The sequence below is a fragment of the Pecten maximus genome, chromosome 5 (assembly GCF_902652985.1).
Source record: "Pecten maximus chromosome 5, xPecMax1.1, whole genome shotgun sequence".
Classification (NCBI taxonomy): Eukaryota; Metazoa; Mollusca; class Bivalvia; order Pectinida; family Pectinidae; genus Pecten; species Pecten maximus.
The window spans coordinates 44,928,130-44,943,423 of record NC_047019.1 but is presented as its reverse complement, the minus strand read 5'-3'; the positions used below and the strand labels follow the sequence as shown (position 1 = coordinate 44,943,423).

Genomic DNA, 15,294 nt, shown 5'->3' with positions numbered 1-15,294 from the left:
CAACTTCGGTCTCCTTATCGCAACTAAGGCTTGAAGATATGTAGGTTGATGAACACAATAAGCAAGTATAATTGTAACCATCGCCTCATTAAGAAACAGTTTATTTGTACAACAGGAACATTGAGGCTGCGTTCGTAGTAGATTCGGTGCCACTGCCTCAGTACTGATTTTGATAACATTACCTTATTCGATCACGTCGACATGGACGTTCCAACAGAAGGAACTTACTCTTTCAGGATACCAATTTAATTGTTCCTCAACGCTTACTTTCATTGCTAACCGAATGAATATTTTGTTTATGTTAAGAAGTTTTTGATTTTTCTAATTTACGTTTTGATACAAATCTGTATTTTTTATCTTTTATCAATATCTCTGTATATGATACTACCGCTATGCTTTTCTTATTTTAGGTACGTCAAAATGATGAAAACGGCTCTTCCGAAACTGACACAGAAACCAAGGAACAATATTAGAAAAGAAAATAGATGCATATGATATTTTTCATTTTTCTTACACATTTTCCAATTTAGCATGGCACAGTTATGCTACTTCGTAACGTTTCCCAAGCCGATTCTATCGACACACATAGGATGAGGCTGTCTGCATTATATACGTATTTGTTTTTACTTTTTTTAATATGTTTTTTTTTTCTATTTTTCTTGTATGATAAATCATTTATCTAATTAACCATAAAAACAAAAACAAAACGAATAGTCAAAGCAGCAATTACATTATCAAATATTACAAATACTGTAGGTCATTGCAATACCTGTTATCCTTCTTCCAAGAAGTGTAGTTGTAATGTTATTTCTAGAATTTAGATCTATGATTTTAGATCTATGATTTATTAGACCAGATCTCAATCTATTTGAAATGTGTATTAATGCTATTCGGTTTGGTGTTTTGGTATCAGACATCATGAAGCAATAAGTCATTCCAAGATGTTTTAGGTCGGCAACACTGAAATGATTGTAATATCGAATACTGTAATATATAGGGGCTACGTTTCTATTTTGTTTCAGTCAAATAAATCGGTGTAAATTGAGAAACCTGCGAGGTTAATATTAAGATCTTAAGTGTAAAAAGTGTAAATGGACATCGATAGGAGTGAAAAGCTTACCCAAGATCTGGTAGAATGTCGACACAAACCCGGAAGTAAAGTGGCCAACAATCATCTGAAGGGCAAGGTACCGAGCTTTGTACATTGGATATGTTTACGGACATTTGATGTGAAAGAGCCACCAAAGTTGACATCAGCTGTAGCGATAGTAACATAAAACTGGTGACGTCATTAGGATTACGTCAAGACGTTCAGGTAAAATATGTTCAATCAGGACGTTTATATTTCTGTAATGAAGTTCATATTTATTTGAATAGTCAGCTATTTATATTTCTGTAATCAATTAAAGCCATATATATATATACAATGTATATCAATATTTGTAAATGAGAATTATTTTGTAAAATCAAAAAATCTATATATATTAATTGTATATTCAAGGTTAAACTTAAATGAAGAAAGATATTTGTATATTTGTGATTAAGGTAAAAACATTTGGAGAAAACCCTTTATATTTTTAAGTAAAGTGTAATATTCTATTAGATGAGCCATATATTTGTATAACTAAGGGGTTATACATTATAATGAAAAATTCATTAGATATGATGATATCAAACTGAACGAAAATAGTACTACATGCGTATGAATACAACATGAATTTGCAGCTTGAGTTAGGAGTATATGTACATGTATAAGATTATACATGTAGTATTTGATGGGGCATTAGATATTTACCTATCAGTATTGGTGTCCTTTACTACTTTATACCTGTCACAACATTTTCAAAATCATTAAAAAACTGGAACATAACCTTATGATAACATTCAATCCCTAAAACACCTATAGAGATAACATCGGTTATATACTATATTACTTACGATAACGAAGATATCGGGTATATTCCATGCTAATATAAACGCCATTTTCCTCTCCAGAAGCTAACGTTGATATACCATTTTGTTTACCCTGACGACTGAACAGGGTTTTGAAAATAAGAATATTGATTATAATTTTCTGTCCTATAGCACCTTATATAAAACATTAGTGACCAAATAACAGTGTTGTCAGATAGATGCCATGATCTACCAGGCCTGTATGGACCTGTAACGCTTTAGAGCATTACTTGTTTGAAGTATTACCTGTATTTGTATATCGGCGCTGGCATGCACATAGGAAATCAAAATATTTAGATAATAAAATACCATTTACCAGGATGGATATTGGAAAAGACGACATCAGGTGTATTTTATTATTAGATATTTCTTTGATAAAAGTTTTTTAGATAACGAATCTATCGATCTAAAAGATTTATTGATACAGTACAGTGGCGTAAGTGTCGGGGGGGGGGGGGGGGGGGGGGGGGGCAATATTGTTTTACGCACTAAACAAATCACATGCCATCTCCGCAAAATTAGCCAATAATTATTATTTCAACATCCCTATGATAATTTATGTACAAAATGTAGTACAAAATAAGCAGCGCCCTGGTAGGGGATTCTAAGGGGGCTAAGCCCCCCCCGGGGGAAAAGGAATATAGTAAATTTGCAATAAATCGGGATCAGGCGCGGATCCAGGATTTTCGAAAGAGTGGGTAAAGAAAATTTAGTGATAATACGCGCGTCGATTCTTTTTTTTTTTTTTTTTTTTGCGAGGGGTCTAACGGCAACCCAGCAGGTCCAGGGCGGAAAATGAATATACAATTGTAGCAAATTTGCAATCATTCGTATAAGGCGCGGATTCAGGTTTTTCGAAAGGGTAGGTCAAGTAATTTAGTGATAACGCGAGCGCCATAGGCGCGAGCCCATTTTTTTCTCCATTTTTAAGGCTATAAAAAAATGTCCTCCTCCGAAAAAAGGAAAAATTTACCTAGAATAGGTATTCACTTTAAAAACTTATTATTTTTCCATAATGATTGACAGGTTTTTAACTTTTTCGAATTTGATAGAATGTGTATCTAAAGCGAACCTTATATGCTGCTAATTTGTCGACAACAGATGCCAGTGCAGTATAACAGTTATATGGTGTTGCCTTTATTCGTACCTGTTGCTAATTAGTATTACTCTATTCACGTTAAAATCGCACATTCTTATCCGTGTTGTGTTTCTGTCTTGTTCTCATTATGAAATCAATCAACTTCACAAATTATCATCAACTTATCGAATATATGTGATGAAGTTAAGCAAAATTTCGTATTAAGATATAAATATTGACTTACCAGGCTATTGCAGACAACCGAGACACAGGCCTGAAGATTGATATACTAGTATAAAAGTCGGAATGTTCCGGATGTACAAGATTAAGTTTTTATCGTTTGTTTTCGGTTTTTTCGGTTCGAAAATTTTCAGATATTTATCGAAATAGATATCGAAATTCGTTAGTTGCCCCTCCTGATATTGCACACAGTAAATGCAAGTATTATGTAATTAGACAAGACAGCGCAATTGAGAAAATTGAATCAGGATGATAGTGTAAAGACCGTCGTATGGAACTTCGTTAAACGTGCCATATTGTACATTGTACCACTATCCAATATGTTTCTCCAAGGACAAGAAATTCGGAAACGAACCAACACCTTTCAAAGTCAGATTTCCAGCACACTTCCAATAATCCACAGTCATTCGAGACAACCCCGTGTATCATTGAATCCCCCTCATCAGTTACATACATGTACCTGCATGTTTCTATATAACTCTGCAATTCATTGAAGAGAAAAGTAAGTACATGGTACCTGATTTCGGATGGATTTTTTTTATCCAGGAAAACATACTGTCATTGTAAGTGTAATGCTATTGAGTCATAGATATTATAATATATTAACACAACAGCATTTTGTTTTTGTTTTCATCTCTGAACCATCATAACATTAACACATTGGTTACGCGTTATATTTCGTGGCATGAGATACCGTGGAATCATTTTATCAAAACATAAACGACATTGTTCACATTTTATATAATGACGCGACAAAGCTGCTATGATTCGTGATAAACCATTTATGATGTAATGTAGAATGTTTGATTGCTGCAAACATGCATACGTGGTGAAAGGATCCTTGTTATGAGTGTTTACTGGATAATGACCATGCTATACAAGAAGGTGCCTTAGCGTGGCTTGGCTTTACAAATATATCACGGTGTGAAAGCGATTTATTTTTCTGGGTATTGATTGATCTTTGCTTGGCAACATGAACATGTTCTCAGACAAACTAACATACCGCTAGTGTTATTTCATATATGTCACACGACACCCGTCCAGCAGGTTCAGTATGCATGCGTTTATGTCGTAAAGAACAAACATGGACACAAATAAATTAATTAAAGTAAAATCTTACCTTTTTAGCACAGTTGGTCGATGTTTTGTGCTCCCCTGTACTTATTGAAGTTTTGTTCTATATAATTCATTCATATATAGATATTTACTGTTTCATGTTCTTTGCATGTGGTCAAGGTCGGATTACCTCGGAAAAACAAATTCACTGTACTGACGTTTCTTCTGCGTTGCTGATGGTAGTCAAATCCTTCCTTACGGCAAGATACAAATTAATAACACAATATCACATCACAGACATAAAACTTGAAATCATTACAGACATAAATATCTTAGATTGACTATGGACAATATTGCTTTACATAAACCGTATTTATATAGGTATGAAACTTCGACGACTCTTTAATTACTTATTTTATTCAAATTCCTCGATTCTTAGTATGCTTATCTGATTATAAATACTCATCAAATCCTGACATCTCTGCCAAGATCGTTTTATGCACTTAAGCATTAAGCGTCAAACGTCATTTTCTTTCTTAAATAGACTCGGCATCGGAAGTGATTAATTTACAAACAATATCAAGGAGCCTGCAACGTCGAGGACTTCTGCAAAAGATTCGTTTTATATACTACTAAGTTACTAACCTAATTAACAGTTTATGTTCTACTAAGATAATAACTGGATTTACTTTTTATGTTCTACTAAGATACTACCCGAATAAACAGTTTATGTTCTACTAAGTTACTAACCTAATTAACATTTCTACTAAGATACTAACCTAATCAACATTTTATGTTCTACTAAGATATTAACCTAATTCAAATTTTATGTTCTACTAAGATACTAACTGAGTTTACATTTTATGAAACTATTCTCTTTAATGCTTTTGGATTTTCAACCATAAGTATAGTTCTATAAAAATTGTCCAGGATGCGGTGGAGTTTTGAGGGACAAGGTAACGCCTCTAGAGATCTACAGGGCTTCGACGTTGAACGCCAAGATTGATTGTAAAGACTTAAATAAGAAGTTCTCTCTGTATTACGTCATAAAAACGACGTACATTGTTGGTCTATGCGGACCTTAATTTTCAAACCAATGAGAATGTGTGTAACAATTAAATCCTAATGAAGTGGAAACATTATCACTGATTAAATACACAGTAATTTGGCCAGTTATCTAAACTACTACGTAACTGTGTTTTAGCCTATACCATATCTCAACGACTCCGATATATTCGTAAATGAATATCAAGGAATTGCCAGTTAGTAAAATGTTAAATCTTTTTGTTTTTGTATATAATACTGTTTCGTAACTCAAAGATTGAGAATCAGAGTAGTTCTCCACTAGGACAATTTAAAGTATTTTACAATAGCATATTCGCTTCACGTATTTATCATGATAATTCCTCGATTGGTAAAAGAATGTTTAATATGTTTAAATTCACTTGTGTGAGTACGAGGAAGCTAACAATTTCTAAGTTTGTTGTGTATTCTGTGTTTCTACCACAATACCCTGTGTTATTCAACTCTCAGATCATCAGTTAATCATTACAGCTGTTGATTAACAATCTGTTTATAAATACCACACGTGGTATAAACTCTGTAAGCATTTTGATTGGCTAACACGGTGAACTTTGACCCAAGCTGCAATTGTAATTGACGTCATCAATAATCTAATGACGTCACATCACCGGGTCCCGGACGTCACCGGTACACTTTATTTGCATACGCGAAATTATACTTGGCCACGTTTCCCTTTGATTCAAGCCGATATTATTTTGGTAGAAACAGGTCACACGACTCGTGGTTGTTGGATATGGAATTTTTTTCACACTCGTAAGTTATTTTTTAAAAGTTGCAAAAAACACTCGCTAAAGCTCGTGTCTTTTGTAACTTTAAAAAAATAACTTACTCGTGTGAAATAAATTCAATATCCAACAACCACTCGTTGTGTAACCTCTATAAAACATTACGTTGTTACATCATCGTTTCACACATTATCTGTGTACGGAATACATTATTACGTTACATTTTTGTTTCACATATTATCTGTGTATGGGAGATATTATTACGCTGCTCCCCATTTTTGTTTCACATGTTATCTGTGTACAGAAGCATTTTTGCACCACATCTTTGTTTCCCATATTATCTGTGTACGGAAGCATTTTTGCACCACATTTTTGTTTCCCATATTATCTGCGTACGGAGGACATTCTTGCACTACATCATTGTTTCACATATCATCTTTATATGGGAGACACTATTACTTCCCAATTTTGTTTCATATATTATCTATATACGGGAAATATTACTTTACATTTTTTTTCACATATAATTTGTGTACGGAAGACATAATTACAATAGATCTTTGTTTCACATATTATCTGTGTACAGGAGACATTATTGTATTACATTTGTTTTAAATATTTTCTGTGTACGGAAAACATTATTACGTTACATCTTGTTTTCAAATACTTTGTGTGAACGACGATAGTATTGTGTTATATCTATTGCTTCTATTGAGCTACATCTTTGGACAATGCATAGAATAAAGCAAGTCAACCATATTGAAACACTAGTTTATTGCATTTTAGAAATGCTGATAAGAAAATTATCAAAACAAAAAACAAAAAACAACAAAACAACAACAACAAAACTAAACATTCAACAAACAAAACAAATATATCAATTTCTATTAAAGTTGGCCTCAATGAAACTACCAAATTAAAGCTGTTTAATTTGACCAGATAAAAATCAATCTACGCATATGAAAATATTAAAGTGCACGCTTCTGCCCTAGATTGTAGGCCTATACCTAAATGATACGTGTACATTAAGCCTTTGTGGGGAATACTCTGAGTTCTGAGTCGGAAATAACATACATGTGAGCCTATCAGGGGTTTGGATGAAGTGAATAAGACTCTTTGTTAGATTTGTATTCTAGTCTAGTCTAGTCTATTGAAAAAAGAGGTAAACATTCCTACTTCCCTCCCAAGAATGATGCCTGATTTTGTATTTATTCAAAATTCATTCAAACTGCTTTATTTATCCCCATTTATTACCCAAATTAACACATGTACATAATCATCTCTTAGACGAACCGATTCTATCCCGATCCTGTAAACCGTCCGTGCGGACAGTGGACTGGGAATCAAGCATTCGTGTCAAGTCGCTGTCAAGATGGTGAAGCGGGAGACAACTGGAGAACACAATGTAGTCATTAATCATCAGCACAACTGGCGGAGCGTTTTTATAATAAATCTTCAATTCAACGACAAAATTAATATTTCAATTAAATCATGCTATTTTTGATATTTTGTTATTGCGAAAGTTTTGTATAAACGTATCCTCTTCCAATTACAGACTATTTCGTTTAACACAAATTATTAGACTTGCACAATTAGGAAAAATGCATGTTATCTGAATATGAGGATTGAATGCTGCTTTGGTCGATTTCATTGGGTGGTGAATTGAATTGTAACAACAACATTCAATCCTCAACACAAGTAAAAGAAATGTGTCAATAAAACAGACAAGAAAATACGTATGGAATTATTGCTTCCAACGACAACGACACAAGAACGATAGTACGTTATCACATATTAACTTCACGTTACGACATACAAATTAACACAATTGATCTCCTTTGTTTTGATAGGACGTCATTATCAGGGCGTTGCGAGAATATTATTCCGGATAACATTAAAAAATATTTAGAAATTCAAAATTATCACACGAAAACGTAAAAAAAGATCTTAAAACTTCTATAACGTCACATTTTCAGCTATCAATACTAATCATTGACGTCTCTCTGGTGTCTGGTTCTTCCTCTAACTTTCTTCTCTTTTTCTTCTTTGTCCTGGTTGGATCCTTATTTACATTGTGCGACACTGTGAGCGGCTGGGGTAAATGTGTTTGATCATTCTGTGACCCCGTTTGTTGCGGGAGAGAGTAGGTGTGTTCGGTCATTGTGTGATAAGCTGGGGTAATTTTCGGTATGCGAAGCATCTACCACAGTTGTAGGATTTATTAAACCTTCTCTATCAATCATCTGTAAAAAAGTAGATTATTATTAGCAGTTTGAATATTCTTTATTTTTGAGTAATCGAGTAGTGTTCGTATGAATATATTAATTTAAAACTATTCCTCTTGAAGATGTAGGAGGATAGCTTTTTTAGCTATGTTTCTTGTTACTACAGTCTGCTTAATAACATATTACTACAATGTCAATTTTGTGTAAAAATGAGCCATGGAGGTGAAGTGATATTGATAAAGTAACTTGGAAATCATTAGATATTGACAACTTATCCTTTGTGATCATTAAACAAATATATACCTCTCTGTCCCTTTTTTCTCTTTTCTTTCTCCTTCGCTCCTTCTTAGCTGTAGTCTCGTTGTCGGTCACCATGGTTGCATTTTCGTCATTTTGATGGACGTCAGACTGTTTCTCCTCCTACAAAACATAAATGATCTGATAAAGAACGTGCTATGATGGGTTCTTCTGCGATATCAACTCTTTAAAGGCGGCTATTACTAATGTTTGAGTATTGTACTGCAGTTTTGTCTAGTAGATTATTTCTGCTGTGTTATTTAAGGATTACACTGTCTTTTTTTGGTGTCTATGGTCGATATAGATGCCAGAGCTTTGCAAACAAACGTCATATTGTGCGCTATTTATGGAATGGGAAAACAGACAAAGTAAAAAGAGATGTTATAATTCAAAACTTTGTTGATGGTGGATTGAAGATGATAAACATTAATGATTTTATTAACTCTCTCAAACTAACCTGGATTAGAAGACTTTATCAGAAGTGTGCGAAATGGCAGGTAATACTTAAGACATTTACTGATACAGATCTTCTTTCAAATTGTGGTCCAGAATATATTAAAGTATGTGAAGAGAAATGTAATAACAAGTTTTGGAGTGATGTTTTTAAGTCTTGGTATTTATTGTGTGTAAAATACTGTGAAAAAACCTTTCCGGGAAATGTGTTGTTAGCTCCTATTTGGTACAACAGTAAAATCAAGGTAGACAGAAAAGTGATATTTTATAAAAACTACTACAAGAAAGGCATTTTGATTATAAATGATTTGATAAAAGATGTTGAAGCAGGTTTATTCTTCTCATACAATGAATTTATCCAGCTATACCAAGTGAATACAATTTTTTTACAATATCGAGGTCTAATATCTGCTATTAAAGATTTTTTTTCTACATACAATACACATGGTCAAGAAATTTCCTACCCATATATACCAATAAATCTACAACTTATTCTAAGGGAAAGTAAAGGGTCAAAAACTTTTTATTCTTTTATGATTAAATCGAATATTATACCATCTGGCACTAGGAAATGGAATATAATTTTTGACAACATAGACAATCTGACATGGAGTAAAATCTACAAAATGCCTTTCGCTGTTACAAGCAATACAAAATTACAGTGGTTTCAGTTCAGAGTAATCCATCATATTCTCACAACTAACTCTTTCCTGTTTAAAATTAGAATGGTTATCTCCCCTCTTTGTGCTTGGTGCAACACTGAAACAGAGACAATTACTCATTTACTGTGGGAATGTGAAGAAGTACATAATTGTACAATGATTATTGGAAAGTTTTGACACATTATTAGAAGCTCTTTTGATCCCATTTTCAGTGAATAAGAAATCTTTTCTTTTTGGCATTCTGCATGAAAATTACCTTCCCAGTAATAGAGTAGATAATGAAATTATAATTACTATTAAACAATATATTTATAGAACTAGATGCTTACACAATTCATTAAACATTATTGCTCTTGTCAATATTATAAAAGATAATTACATGATTCAAAAATACATTGCAATTGGCAAAGGTGAAACTACGGAAGAGCATTAGGGCTATGAAGCAAAAAAAAGTAAATTCATTTTTTCGTGTTAATAACTCGAAATTTCGACTAAGTAACTCGAAATTTCGAGATAATAACTCGAAATTTCGACTTACTAACTCGAAATTTCGAGATAATAACTCGAAATGTCGAGATACTAAGTCGAAATTTCGAGTTATTATCTCGAAATTTCGAGTTAGTAAGTCGAAATTTCGAGTTATTAACACGAAAAAATGAATTTATTTTATTTGCTTCATGTCCCTAATGCTCTTCCGTATGAAACAGCTAAATATAAATTTGAAAATGAGTGAAGGAAATGGGATAAATTAGTTAAACTATAATGTGTCATACTTTATTTTATCCATTGTTATATATTTCATTTTATATCCTTTTGTCATTTTCTTAGTTCGACAGTTTTTTTCTCATTGGCCGGAAAAAAATGCTTTTAAATTATTATATATTCCAGTATTGTTTGTTGTCTACATAGAGTTCCTCCATCTCGCCCAAACCTTTTCCTTCTTTTAGTTTCTCTTTCTCTCTTATACTTTCTCTCCTTTATCTTTTGTGATTACAGTCCTCTTTCTTAGTATAATATCTAGTCACTTCCTCTTCTTTCTTTTTTTACAAAATCAATGCAATGTACACAATCCTTACTGATGTCACTTCGTTTTTCCCTATTGAAAGATAACAAAATACTGAAATTTCGATCCATTAATGTCTGTATGTTGTAACTTGTAAAATTTGCTGGTAAAAAGTGTTTATGTGTAGGTTAGGTATTTGTATGTAAACAATCTTGATTGTGAAAATATACATGCTGATATCAATGTGTGTCAGGGTGTGTGGTGTGTGAGGGTGTTTTGTGGGGGGGTTGGGGGAGGTGTGCGTGTTCGAATATACATGCTATACATGCTTTTTGAAATATATATGTAGGGGTACATGCATGGGAGGGTGGGTCTGTGTGTGTCTGGTGTATGTGTGTATGATGCTGTTTCATGTGTGTACTTCAATATAGCTTTTGTGAGCTGGGTGTTTTGTGTGTGTGTGAATTAGATGATTTGTAAGTATTTTGTTCTATATTTCGTGTATATGTGCACGTGTGAGCATGCATAATATGAAAATATAATGTATATTGCATTGAAAAACTGAATAAAAAGATAATTACAAAAAAAAACCAATATGACATGTTTGCTTGCAAAGCTCTGGCAACTTTTCGAACATATACACCAAAAAGACAGTTTAATCCTTATATTTACATTCTCGACATATTCGTTTTGTTATTTTGAAAATGAAAATTGAGTTAGCATAAAAAAATGCCAATATTCAGCGACTTCGTCAATCGGGTTCGACAAATAGAACAGCCTACTTTTTCAAAATGTATTTGTCACGTGCGATTGCAAACAAAAAAGTGCATTGAAATAATACGAAGGAAACAGTCTTTTCAATTGTTTTTATTATTTGTGTAACAATATTGTATAAAATGTCTTTTTGATACTTTTCAATTAACATAAAAAACGATTTACGTTAGTTACAAGTAGTTCCGTTGGGTGAATATATTCATGCACGGCATGGATCGATGTCACGTTTTGGTTGTCAATTATGGTCACACAGAGTGCAAATCTTTTTACTCAGTTTATATCGTGGCTTTGCCACCAAAATGTAAATAGTTTAGGATACATTTTGGTTCCTGGGGGAGGGAGAATTATCTTGCAACATTTTGAAAGAAGTGTTACAGCGGAGTCGTGTTTTGTTTACATAAGAGAAAGGAAAATATGCTTAATTTGAGTGCACACTAGCTTCATTATGAACGTGTTTTGTTTACATAAGAGAAGGAAAATGTGCTTTATTTGAATGCACACTAGCTTCATTATGAACGATAGTGTACGTCATAAGTATAATGTAGAGAAACCATCTTACTTATTGTTCGTTATATGATAATAATATTCGGCTTTAAGTAAATCCGTATAGGCGAACGAAATACCTGTAACAAACCTGCTTCCCCCATATTTTTGTTTGTTTTTGTTTAACGTCCGATTAACAGCCAGGGTCATTTAAGGACGTGCCAGGTTTTGGAGGTGGAGGAAAGCCAGAGTACTCGGACTACGGTCAGTACCTGGCAACTGCCCCACGTAGGTTTCGAACTCGCAACCCAGAGGTGGAGGGCTAGTGTTAAAGTGTCGGGACACCTTAACCACTCGGCCACCGCAGCCCCCGCTTCCCCCATATCATCGGCTTCCCTTATACCATAATACAAACGTCAATTTTCTGTTAAAACTGAACAGTGAATGGTGGGTGATATGTTTCACCGCCTACAAAACATATAGAACTCGTAAAAGGTTAAGAAGACCCGTTCTTCGATCTCTACCTCAATACTACATGTAGTATACAACTACTCCTAGATAATAAGGCTGATTATTCTTTTGTTCGAGGTTTAACATCCCTGCAAAAAGCCAAGGGTATTAAGGACGGATGTATAATGTAACACCTTCAGGGGAAAAAAACAGTTACAAAAGTAGGCAGAAAAAAAGGAGGAAGCAGAAAAAAACAATCCTTTGATATTGATATCGGGTGAAATAATTAGATAATTGAAACTAAGACAGCTATTTAAAATGTGCCATGTGTACATGGTTGAACCTCTTACCTTGTTCTTTTTCTTTTTCTTCTTTTTCTTTTTCTTCTTCGTTTTATCCATATCAAGAACGTCATGTGGCGACAAAGCCGGTAATCTGTTACCAATATTACTGTCTGTGATACCCCCCTGGAATAAACATGTACAACATACAGAAGGTAATGTAAGATGTATGTACAACTACGAAATTAAAATAAAGATATCCTCAAACAAAAAAACTTACATTCATTTTTGATGAATTGGCCTGGGTCGATATAGAGGTTTGTTTAGGTGGAAAGGACGGAATAACTTCTGGCATTCCTAAAAGTACCTTTCCGGTAGATACCGTTGTCCCGTCGCGTGAGAGGGCGCCTTCTACTGGCATGTCCGGGCCCTATAAACGTTAACATGTGTTACTATGAACTACCAATTTGTATTGAAAAGTGACAATGTCTTGTGTGTCTTTTGTAAATAATAATAATAATACAAAAAACGATGTTGTCATTTTATTTAAATCAAAGATTGGAACATATACTTATATTTTTTAGGTGGTACACATATGTATACATACTTACATTTCATTGATCATTAACAGGTAATTGTGATTAATACATACAGACGGATAGTAACGTACTTTTATAGCCTCCTCGTCATTGGATACTGGCCTCTGTGGACCTTTTCGTCCGATATTCTCTGGTGTTACAGAGTCACGCTGCAATATCAAAAATATATATTTATATACAAATATATCAAAATAAGCGTAGGCATTCCCTTACCTAAAACTGCTACTTAACTGTCAATACTTACCAACGATTAGTATTTATACTATGTTAGATTACCTTTCAGAGCATATTGTACAGACCACCATTTTCTGAGTGTAGACATTGTTCAAATTGAATAAGATGATGTTTTAAACTTGTTTTAAGTGTTATCTTTGCCGTATCTGTCTTGATACTTTTGTCATGGCTTTAATTGTCCGTCTATAATCAACCTTCCGAGGTTACTAGTTGCTAGTTAACTGTATGGTGCTGTAAGACATTACGTTGGAAAGAGAAGAAATGAAACTTCTTCATTGATGATAAATATATCGTCAGATACATTTTCAAACATTCATTTTTAAGGTATATTATCGAATATTCAAATATTTTTTCCATTTACCTACAGATATATATTGACGAAGTGTTATTTTGAAATAGCAAAAACATTATTGAATCTGTACTACCGAAAACTCGATTGATTCTTACTAACCCTTATTTTCCTAACGAATTAGTATTTAGTTAAGTGAACATTTAAACATGATGTTGCCATTGCACACAGTCTTATCTAAAGAATTTTCGAACATGTCAGTTCCAATGTAATATATATAATCATTACAGGGCTATGAGCGCCATGGTTATCGCTTACTTTACACATATGTCTCCAGCAACAGTAGATGATGATGACGGCAAGGACAAGACACACAACACCACCAACAATCCCACCTATTAGTAATCCTAAAACAAGATAACATTGTTAGTATCATATCAGCTACACCTATTAGTAATCCTAAAACAAGATATCATAATTAGTTTCCTATCAGCTACACCTATTAGTAATCCTAAAACAAGATAACATTATTAGTATTATATCAGCTACACCTATTAGTAATCCTCAAACAAGATAACATAATTAGTATTATATCAGCTACACCTATTAGTAATCCTCAAACAAGATAACATAATTAGTATTATGTCAGCTACACCTATTAGTAATCCTCAAACAAGATAACATAATTAGTATTATATCAGCTACACCTATTAGTAATCCTAAAACAAGATAACACAATTAGTATTATATCAGCTACACCTATTAGTTATCCTAAAACATGATAACATTGTTAGTATCATATCAGCTACACCTATTAGTTATCCTAAAACAAGATAGCATTATTAGTATCATAACAGCTACTAATTCTTATCATTGATTATACCATAACGATTTTTAAAAAGGATATGAAGCTTTGACAAATGATTACCTCAAGTTATCAACGATCCAAGCATTCACTTTTGTTATATAGTAAATGTGATTTCCTGGTTGGCATGCTTACCTTTCCCTGTGTCAGATCCTTTGCTTGTTGATGTTGTGAAGTATGTTTGATTATTAGTCTTGGTTGATAAATCTGTCAGTAAGTTTATCAATGTTGACGTGGCCAGACGGGACAATGGACGGATTGTACTGCTTACTCCGGGGGATTCCATGGACGTTAAACTATCTGCCGATGTAGATATCATACCCGGATTATTGAGTGGGCTACCTAATCAGGGAGATTAAACAAATGTGAACTATTTTGAAACTAAATGATACGGTGTAAATATTGATTTCATCCATATAAAATATATTAGGCAACTGCAAAATATTAGATGGATTACACTGATAACGGTATAGAGGATAACAGATACAAAATATCAGAGGAATTACACTGATGATGTTACAGAGGATAACAGATACAAGATATC

At 33.4% G+C, this 15,294-nt stretch overlaps 1 protein-coding gene and 1 long non-coding RNA gene across 2 annotated transcripts; both read right to left on the bottom strand.

Moving 5' to 3' along the window:
* Positions 1-6,892: 6,892 nt before the first annotated feature.
* Positions 6,893-8,782, bottom strand: LOC117326672. Its single transcript, XR_004532491.1, has 2 exons — positions 8,664-8,782; positions 6,893-8,378 (listed from the first exon to the last, which is right to left on the bottom strand). It is a non-coding gene; the product is annotated as an uncharacterized LOC117326672 (long non-coding RNA).
* A 1,057-nt stretch (positions 8,783-9,839) lies between these two features.
* On the bottom strand, positions 9,840-15,080 carry LOC117328475. Its single transcript, XM_033886008.1, has 6 exons — positions 14,886-15,080; positions 14,204-14,292; positions 13,434-13,511; positions 13,044-13,193; positions 12,833-12,949; positions 9,840-9,869 (listed from the first exon to the last, which is right to left on the bottom strand). The coding sequence occupies exons 1-6, from the start codon at positions 15,067-15,069 to the stop codon at positions 9,840-9,842; spliced, it is 648 nt and encodes a 215-aa protein (XP_033741899.1). The 5' UTR covers positions 15,070-15,080.
* Between the last annotated feature and the right edge of the window lie 214 nt (positions 15,081-15,294).

What these genes read in the sequence shown, in the direction of transcription:
- LOC117328475 (XM_033886008.1), bottom strand. Translation starts at nt 15,069, where the DNA reads ATGATATCTACATCGGCAGATAGTTTAACGTCCATGGAATCCCCCGGA. An exon ending in AGGATCTGACACAGGGAAAG is followed by an intron (nt 14,293 to 14,885) that starts GTAAGCATGCCA and finishes ATCTTGTTTTAG; the next exon opens with GATTACTAATAGGTGGGATT. An exon ending in CCAATTCATCAAAAATGAAT is followed by an intron (nt 12,950 to 13,043) that starts GTAAGTTTTTTT and finishes TGTTTATTCCAG; the next exon opens with GGGGGTATCACAGACAGTAA.